Here is a 10,064-nt window from a genome sequence, read left to right on the forward strand (position 1 = left end):
CCCCCCGAGCCCGCCCCACCGCCGCTCCCACCATGGCAGTCGCCACGTGGTGCATCCCCCTCGGGGTGGCGCACAGGTTACCCGCACCAGTGGGCAGCGAGGGGCCAGCTGCGATAGGCTTGGGTCGCACCGATGCAACGCCATCCACAACCTGACCCTGTCACCACCAGACGCGGCTCAGCATTTGGCAGGGGATAGGGAGGGAGAGAGGGAAGGGGAGGGGGCTGCTTGGCTTCCCCGCGGAGAGTGGGGTTGCTGGACTCTGACGCGTACCACGCGCTGGGAGGCGTTCCTCCCCTCCCCCATGCCATCAAGGGGAGCTGAGCGAAGAAGGGGGGTGAGCTTGACTACGAGTGAAACATGCGGTGCCTAGCGTGCGACCGCAGGCTTCATCGACTCGGAGGGTGTTTTCTCTCACTGCCTAGACAACATTAAAGGCGCGCGCAAAAAAGAAAATAATCGAAAACGATCTTTAACTTGCGCACTGCTGTTGTGGAGGAGGGAGATAAACAGGCGCGCTGAAGGCCAATGTATCACCTCGAATCATCTCGCTGTGTAATGAACGAGTCAGCGCGCATGCTCGCGCACGCGCATTTTGCGGCACAGCGGCGCAGCTTCGCGAAGGGAACAGGGTGAAGCGAGGCGATATACCTCCCGATTCACACAAAGGATGCATCACAGACATCCACGCACAGCGGATGAGTAGAGCTGAGGAAGAGTAAAAGAAACGAAAGTAGGATACTCCAACGCCGGCCCACCCTTCTGCGCGCAGCAACACGCTTGTGCACACACATAGAGGGATGAGGGGATCAGCAGAGATACGGTCCAAGGCGAGACCGTTAGCACCAGGTACACCACAAGGTCATTCACACACGTGCTTGCCGCCTCGGTGGCGTCATCTCCGGCTACCCCTGTAGCGAACGCCGGAGGACAGGATGGAATGTAATCCAAGTCCATCGAGGATGGGTGATGGTGGTAAAAGGGGTCTACACTATCACGGCCTGCGCCTTATCATATACGGTTGTGCCGTGCATGCCCAACCTCTTCCACGCGCTCATCATAAAAACACCGAGCAAAAAGTAGGTTCGAATGTGCGTCCTGCCCGGCTGCGCGGCGAGCCACCGCCGCGCCCGCAGTGCCACGGCAGCCTGGTGTCAAGCTGCCCGTATCGCAGTAACTCTGACGCAGCTTTGGTGATCACAACGTGGCAGCCAACGGGGAAGCGAGCGTCCTCGCCCGCCTGCGTCGGCAGAAAGCGCTCTCGCACCTTGAGGGGGGTGAGGTAGTTCGTGATTGGCTGCTTCGTCGCCGGGTCACCGCAGCCGCCAACGCTTCAGTCTGACTAATACATGCCTTGCCACAGAAACGCGTTGCGTGCCTGGAAGGCGGAGCCCCAACCCTTGCCGTCCGCCGTCGTTGCACAGCGCGGAGGTTTGCCGAATGCGAGCGGCACTGCGGCGCTGCCCTGTCCAACGCCACCACCGACGCCGCCGCCCCATCGCCTCCACCTGCCTCTAGCTTTCTATGCAGCTCTGCCAGGTGCTGCATGACAAACAGGAAGCCGTGCGCGTCGCACAAGGAGTGCGAAATGTGCACCACGGGAGGGCCCTTCACAATGTGCTTGAGGGATCGGTTGTATGGGGCAGAGAAGGCATTTGCCCGCTGCCGGCAAGTCGAGCGGCGACAGCACGCATCGCACGTGCAGGGCCTTATCACAGGTGACCTCCACGAAGAGAGCGCCGCTGTCGAGGCGGCCGACCATGCGCTCGCCGTTGGGCAGCAACACAAGCCGATCGGAGAGCTGAGGGTAGAAGGCGAGCAGGTGCGGCATGGCCTGCTGAAGCACATCTGCGCTGGCGACGTCCGAGGAAGAGGCCGACGGGGTCTGCTGCCTTTCAGTGCAGCTTGAGTACTCATAGACGTGCACGATGGCGATGGGGATCATGGGGGCTATGGGGCCTTTCATGGGCCCGAGGTGAAACGGCTGTATGAGGAAGGGGTCTGCTGCGACGCGAGTGGCCGCTGCCACTGCAGCATCTGCATCTGTGCGACAGTGCACCGTGGTGGTCCGCAGCGTGTGAAGGCCGCATGCTCTGATAGTGTCCCTCGTTGAAAAAGAGCACTGCGCCAATGGGCACGAGCGCGCGCACAAGTGTGTCTATACCCGGGAAGTCTGGAATGCAAGAGGACGTGTGGTCAGAGAGAGAGGGGCAGTGAAGAGGGGTGAGGTGGGAAGGCTATCAACAACCGCGGCACAAGGTGCTCCCATTTTGCATGCCATAATGATGTGCACACAAAAGAAGCACGCCTGTGCGAGGATGGTCTCCCCATCCGCATGAATAAGTATGTGTGTATGTGTGCGGACACACGTGTGCGCGTGAACAATCAATGCACGGATGAAAAGTGGATGGCGGCGGCAGACAGTGCGGGGGAGGGGGGAGGAGGCAGAAACGAAAGGGAAAGAGCCGAAACTGATGAGCGGCCACGGAGAGCACATCGGCACTTACGTCGACACCGACCGCTTGCCGCTCATCTCCCCCTTCTTCCAAAGGTCTTCACACGCGCACGCTCGCCACCAAGGCGAGAGAGAAAGGAGGGGGAGGGGATAGGGGGGAGACATGAGCACTGCGACATACACTGTTCGGCTGCGTACATGGGCACACCTCCGTGCTATTCACGCATGCCCACCGTGCGCGTTGTTTCGCTCTCCGCGTAGGTGGTGCATCGAAGCAGATGCGCTTGTTGTCGTCTTGGCTGCTGATATCGTCAGAACCCTTGCATGCAGAAGGCTGACATATGGGTGGGTGGGGATGTGATATGATGGGAGGTGGAGGGCGAGAGGCACGAAGCCTGGAGAGAGGCGAGAAAACAAACAAAAAGAAAGGAGGCAAAGACGACAGCGTTTTATTATTATTTTTGTTTTCGAGCGACGTATGAGAAAGGACACAGGATGGCAAAGTGAGCGTGGCGCAGGCGTGCATGTGAAGGACGTGGTGATGGCGAGATGGTAAACGGTCGTGTATCGACATACCCCACAAATACACGCACCCATGGATGAGGGGCAGCCGCAGCACTCGGAGAGCTATGTGGTGAAAGATTGCGATCCGCAACCCCAACAAAGAGAGAAAGAAAATGGACAAGCAACGGCAAACAAACAACGCAAGAAGCGAGTCTAGGATCGGCGATGAAGGCTGATCAGCAAGCAACGAACAACAAGAGATTAGTGGTGGCTAGGGCCACCCAAGTTCTTCTTCCACTTTCTTCTACCCGACGAATTCCGCGAGATCGTCGTGCCTCGACCGAGGGTTGCAATGCGCAGCCGCAGCCGCATCAGAAAGGAAAAGCACTGGGGAGTGGGAGGGAGGGAGATGCAGAGGTGACGATGTCATATATGCGTGGACGCGCGCCAGGTTAGTGGATGGACCTTCTCTCACCTAAAGTTCAAAACACCGCCGGCGTGTTCGACGAAGGTGACAGGGATGGGGCAGAGACACGCGTGCCATCCACACCTTCCCTTACCTCACTGCCCATCCACTTTCTTGGCCGCGTGCCACCCCACGGATGCGTTCTGCAAGACGTGCCACGGAAGAAGAAAGAGTTCGATCGTCGCCAACTCGAGCAGCGGCTCCGTTAAAGCCGATGAGGCCGTTCTGTCGCGCGCCAATGCGCTCGCTTCTTCAGCGGCGCCGCTGCCGGTACTCGTGCCCTTGCGAAGCACCGCTGTGCACTGTGGTGGCACCGCGAAAACATCTGGCCTCAACTTCGTGGGGTAGTAGTTGTAGAAATCCACCGTGAGCAGATCGTATGCGGCTTTCCACAACTGCAAGTGGCTCTCCTGCCCGGTGGAAAGGACGAGTTCATCGAACATGGGGTGGCCAAAAAAGCGCCAATTCGGCGGCTCATAGGAGGCCTCGGTGATCTTACTCAGCTCGAGGTCTGAACGCGCGCTTAGCTCCAGCCGCCACGGAATTGCCCTTGGTACCGCCGCGCCCGCGTCCGTCGCGTTCAGTACGTAGAAGCTCTGCTCCACCAGCGGTGTGTGATCGTACCGTTCCGTGCCACTAAAGCGGGTCACCGGCACGCCGCGAACCACTGACTCGCGCGAGGACGCGGTGTAGCGCCGCGGCACGCAGAAGGGTGCGACCTTGTGTGTCAGGTAGAAGACATGGCAGCGCTGACGAGGGCCCTCGTCATCGCCGTCCTTGCCATTTCTTGCCTGCGCAGCGGCAGCGCCACTCGGTGTGTCGAAGAAGAAAAAGCCGCGCAGGTGGCGGTTGTCTAAGAGGAAGGAGGTGCGCTGCCCACGGTATACCTGATCCACACGAGCAGCATCGGCGACCCTGTCCACGTACAGCTGCCCAATCTGCGTCATGGGCGGGAGATTTTCCAGGGGCATCGTGGTAGCGATCGCAACCGTGTAGCTCTCTGCGAACTCGACACCGCAAAACGGGTGGAGTGGGTGGTCTTGACGTCTATAGCCATCGCACTCGCTTCGTGAGCTGCTACTACCTCTGCTGTCCATGTCTTCCGCCGTGTGCTTGGGAGGCTCTGCGACGAGGCTCAGCCCGCACGCAGCGAAAAGGACGGCGCAGAGCACCAACACAACACTACATCGGCGTGCAGCAACGCAGCAGTTAGCTGTATACATGACTGTGTAGTTTGCACGCGCTCGCATCTGACGCACTTTTACCTGTTGGGCTGCGTGAGTGCTTGGCTGCTTCTGTTGCTGCTGTCTGAACTGTACCGTTGCTTTCGCGCCTTCAATCTTGTTTTCTTTTTCTTTCTGAGATGAGGTCCTCCTAATGCAGCAGAGCGTGCCAGCGCGAAGACGCTCATGTCTGTGAGAGAGGAGAGAGGGGCGCTGGACGCACCATCGGCGCAGGGGCAAAAAGAGAAGGGAGAGGAATGTGACGGACGGCAATGACGTTCACGCACCTCGGAAAGGAACAGTGAACAGCCCATCAACTGGTTTCGCCTCCCACGGTGGAGACACTGTGCGACGTGCATACCCCACTCAACCCGCGGGTGTGCCACATGAGCGGTCGCCCTTTGCTGCGATACTCGCAGCGCGGCCACGGCATCACCCCTGTGTTTTGGCGTCGCCGTCGGTTTCTCTTGTCCCGTGTGTGTGTAATGCAATCAATAACAAAACACGTGCTCACACACAAAATGAAGCGACGGACGCAGAAAAAAAAAGCAAACAAGAGCAACAACCAAGAAGGAAAACAACAACACAGATCCCACCTAAACATGCGATGGAGGGGAGGGAGGGAGGGGCGAGGGGGAGTGAGAGAACAGGTGAGCGGACAAACAAAAGAATGGGAGAGGAAGCAAAGAAAAGGTGCGTGTAGTGCCATACATATAGGTACACACACGCAAAGACAGACAGACACATACATACACGTTCGCACATCTGCACGCCCCCCTGCCCGCCCGTTCCTCTGCTCCCCGTTCCATCGGCTTCGGTGAAGGTTTAGCTTGTTATAGTTTTCTTTCTTTTCCTTTTTTTGTCTTTGACGCGCTCACGCATGTTGCGATGCACGCGTTCGCGCTTGTTTTGTATGTCCTTCGTGTCTGTCTATTGAAAACTACACTTTCCTTTATATCAATATATGTCGTCTTACGGCTGGCTTGATGGAGTTCCTCCAACACATACATACAAACACACACACACACACACACACATAGGACAGACACAGACAGGCACAGCTTCACTGGCGCGCGCGCGCCCTCCTCTCCGACTTCCACGCAGAATGACGACAACGCGGCGCGTAGCGATATACTTCACCCTGTAAAGGAGCGGAAGCGGCTGTACTCCGACGGGAAACATGAAGAAGGAGGCATGAACACCGCCAAGAACAACGTAGAGCTTCATCCAAACATACTGCACATTCTGCGCGTGGTCGACTGGGTTGGGGGTGGGTGAGTGGGGGATGTGCGGGGGGGGGTGCGGATATGTGTGCGTGTGTGTGCGGGCCTTTTCTGCTTCATCTGTGCGCGCACAGTTGGCGGGTGGGGTGGGGTTGGGTGAACGGGGATTTATCCTCTCGTACTTCTGTTCCTTTAGGGGGTGGGGGTAAGAAGAACACGAAGGCTGAGCGCAGGAAGGGGAAAAACAAACCAAAAAAGGCAAAATAACGAAAAGAAGGACAAAGGAAAACGAAGAGAGGGGGGGGGGAGGTGTAAGGCTGGCACAGTGCATGCACCTACGCACACGCACACGCACACGCACACGCACACGCACACGCACACGCACTGTCCACGCAAACCCAGCACACCCGCACACCCACACACACAAACACATGTGCAGCTTTAGACACTCATGTAGATGCGGAAGCACACGCAGTAGCCGTAGCGTGAGCGCGCACTCAAGAGCGAGAGAGAGGGAGCTGGTGCACAGCTTGAGCACCCTTCACGCGTCGGTACAACAAAGCGGGAAGAGAGGGTGAGTTAGGGGACGGAAGGGGGAGGGGGAAGGTTCATTGCCTCTTAGCGCATGCTGACGGACACTGATGCGTGCGAAAGTGCGAACGTAAGGCAACACACAAGAGGGCTGGGGCGGTGAATTTTGAGATAAAGCGAGGAAACAGAAAATACGACGTTGGTGCCGTGTTATATATGAAGAGAAAGAATCAACTAAGTTACGAGAGACACACACACACACACACACACACACGCACACGCACATAGAGAAAAGGCCGGGGGAGGGGGGAGAGGTGAGATGGGCAGAAGAAATGATATGCTACACAAACGTGCGCACGAACCGCATGTGCTTCTCTTTTGGCTCTCTAAGGGGAGCCCCCTCCCCCCACCCCACCCCCAGCGGGAGAAACAGAACAACTGCCGTTATGGCCTGCTGGAGTGTTGCCACGTGTCGGAGGTGCCTGGGTAGAGTGAGAGATGGCAGAAAAGCGTCGATACAAGAGAGTACAGGATGCCCAAAAAGCAGCCGCAGTCGGCCGTTGCGCACACAAATCCACGAGACCACACCATAATAGGCCCCACTTCCATCTCTCGCTCCAGCTGCGCTCGCACGCGTTCAAGATGAAGCAAGGAGAAAGAAAAAAAAATACGATTGGCGCACACGAGCAGCTGAACCAGGCGATAACACCCGGAGCGTTAGGGTGGGTAGGAAGGAGGCAGGCAAAAAGACAGAAGGAGCAGAGAGAGAGACACACACACTCAGCGCCGCAGCTCATGAGACATGAAGCAAGGTGAAGGGAATCCGAGAGGGGTGAAGGGCGTAGTGATGCAGCGAGAGGGGAGACAAGAGAGGAAGGTGCCGATACCAAAGGAGCTGCACACGCAGAAAGACTAGCAAGCCGCTAGCCGAAATAAGGGAGACGCAGGCAGTATCGACGCATCCATGGTATGCTCGGCACACACACACACTCACACACTCACACACACACACACACATAAATGAAGAATGGAAAAGGCCAAAGACACAGGAGAGCCAAGACGGCTTTTATTCCCTCCCTCCGTCCCTTTTTCTCCTGCCGCTACTGCTTTCTGCTTCCCACTCGTGCGGCCGCTTTCTTGATTGCGCTGCAGTCCACCCCCTTCTGCCCTTTCGCGACCACACTGCCGACTCCTCTGTTCCCGTTGGCTCTCCTGCCACCCGTGTCGGCTATACGGCATGCTTCACCACCCTTCCTTCTCTCGCAATCCTGAATTGACCGCAGTACAGCTGCGCCTGTCTGACGAGAACTGCTTATCGCGCTCACCTCACCTTGAGTGTTTCTTGTTGCTCTTCCCCTCACCTCCTTAGCGCTGCCCCATGAGCGCCTGCAGTTGATTCACCACGGCCGTAGAGTCGCCCTGTTCCCCGGTTATGTGGATGGGCTGCTGCGATGGTTGTGCCGCCTGCCGTCGCTGCTGTTGATGTCGAGCGCCTCCCCCGCGTTGGTGTTGATGGTTATTGCCGTTGTCGGCTCTTCGAGAGGACGCATTATCGCGTGCCGAGTCAGTGAATCTTGGTTGTTGCTGCTGCTGTCGAGGCTGCGTGTTCATGTCCGCGACAGATAATACTGGCGCAATAGGCCGCGTACTGAAGGGCACTAAAGGCGGCGCTGCCGCACTGCTTGACGCCGCTGTTTGGAAAAAGAGCGACACGGAGCTACTCACTTGGCTGCTCTGGGGTTGCGCTTGCGGCCGAGCAGCGGCATTCGTCGCGGATGAGCCGCCGCGCGCATTCCGCAAGGTTGCACCGAACGCGCCCATCGGCAGCGTCGCTGCCGTCGCTTTGGCAGACGGTGCGCTATGTCGCCGTTGCTGGTCGATCATGTTGTCGTACATCGGGTCGCCGGTGTGACTAAACCCGGTCGTCTCCGTTGCCCACTCCGCGCCGTCGTCAGCGCCGCCGCGGCGACGGTTGCTCGCGCGGTTGCTCTGCCGAGGTGGCTTTTGCGGCTGACGGAGGTGGGCTTCGCGCTGCTGTTGCGTCTTCTCGTAGCGCTGACGCATTGCTTTGCGCGCCTCTCTGCGCTGCTCCTCCAGCTGCACCTCTTCACGCGTCTTTGGCCACCGACTGCCGTGCTGCCGGCAGCCACTCTTGCGAGAGCAGGGCCGGCCATCATCGGCATCATGGCTGAAGGGGCACTGGTCACCACGCAGACACTTCCCTTGAAGTTGGTCGCAACACAGGCGCGTCTTCCATAGTTCCACCTCTTCCATATCCGAAGGGGCTTCGTGGCTGCCAAAGACTGACGCCCCCGCCACAGGCCCTGCTGGCGCAGTCGCCGACGCAGACGCTGCCGCTGTTGGCGCCGAGACCTTTGACGGCCTCTGTTCCTGCGCCCTCTCCTCTCCAACAGGGTGATCCTGCTGCTGCTGCTGCTGCTTGGCCAGCTGCTCAAGTCTCCGCTCAGCAGCGAGAATCAGCGGTACACCGGAGTCCAGCAGCAGCACCTCCTTCAACACCTCCATCGTTTGCAACAACCCCTCGTCCTGCATCTGTGCGACCGGATCCTTGAACGGGATGGGGCACAGTGCAATGTCGGGGTGGGAGCACTTGTCTGGGGAATCATCGATGATGATCGTATTCACGCTATGAAAACTATGCGGATATCGGTCGAAAATAACCTGCAAGTTCTTCTCCGTCCCGTACGGGTTTTCCGCCGACGGCTTCGGCATGCACGCATCGCGAAAGAGCGTGAACAGCAGCAGGTCGCGGTAGTTGCCAAAGACGTTTGTCTTCTCCAATTTCGACGATCGCTGAAGGCCGCTTGTCCACACCGCCACGACGAAATTGGAGAAGACAAACTTGAGGAAGTCAGACACATTCGGGCGCAGGATGAAGCTGCCTCTACCGCGGGCGACGAGGACCCCATTCAGGTCCAGCACCAGCAGGAAGGCCCGCCGGAGTGCTGATGTTGGCACGGTCACCTCATACCCATTTCGCGTCTCTACCGTTGCCCGATCTTGATCCTCGTCAATATCTGTAACAACGCCGATGGAGTAGCGCGTGTCGGTCACGCGGACGCGCACGTACTGATCGATCTCAAAGCGCTCGCGGCGCATGTAGTGTGCACCCCTCTCTACGGGAGACACCTGTGATGAGGCGCTGTTCATTCCTAGTCAAACAACAAAAGACAGCAATGCACCTTGGAATAGATGTGCACGTGTGTGCGAGCGTGTGCGTGCGTGTGTGGGCGGGTGTGGGGAAAGATTCGTGACACATGGTGTGAGATAGGGATATAAAGCGCGCAACTTTTTTGTTTCATTAGCTGAGCATATACATTTCGCCTCTGATGATGCCGGCAGCCTCAGTGCGTGGCATCTCAGGGTCGAGTGCCCACTCTTTGTGGGGAAGTCAGGAGCCTGCAGCCTGGTCCACGGCGCCGCTGGCGGACTCTTGGTGTCGGCACACAGGTCTGAGCCGGCACCGTGCTGAAGAGACTCGCGGCCACGATCACGTCTGTGCCCGCTCACTACGCATCGTTTTGATTATTCGACAAATATTGAAACACCCACTCCCGTCAAAGGCGTGCGGGCTCCGGAGAAGGCGAGGTGCTCCCGCTGCCACAGACTAACGGCGGCGCGTCCCACCTGTCACGGCACAT

At 58.1% G+C, this 10,064-nt stretch overlaps 2 protein-coding genes across 2 annotated transcripts; both read right to left on the reverse strand.

Annotated features, from left to right (window-relative positions):
* Positions 1–3,520: 3,520 nt before the first annotated feature.
* On the reverse strand, positions 3,521–4,675 carry LDBPK_351500 (hypothetical protein, conserved; the record flags this gene model as incomplete). The annotated part of the gene is made up of 1 exon (XM_003864687.1): positions 3,521–4,675. The coding sequence occupies one exon, from the start codon at positions 4,673–4,675 to the stop codon at positions 3,521–3,523; it is 1,155 nt and encodes a 384-aa protein (XP_003864735.1).
* A 3,092-nt stretch (positions 4,676–7,767) lies between these two features.
* On the reverse strand, positions 7,768–9,522 carry LDBPK_351510 (hypothetical protein, conserved; the record flags this gene model as incomplete). Its single annotated transcript, XM_003864688.1, has 1 exon — positions 7,768–9,522. The coding sequence occupies one exon, from the start codon at positions 9,520–9,522 to the stop codon at positions 7,768–7,770; it is 1,755 nt and encodes a 584-aa protein (XP_003864736.1).
* Between the last annotated feature and the right edge of the window lie 542 nt (positions 9,523–10,064).

Source organism: Leishmania donovani, chromosome 35 (genome assembly GCF_000227135.1).
Source record: "Leishmania donovani BPK282A1 complete genome, chromosome 35".
Lineage (NCBI taxonomy): Eukaryota > Euglenozoa > Kinetoplastea > Trypanosomatida > Trypanosomatidae > Leishmania > Leishmania donovani.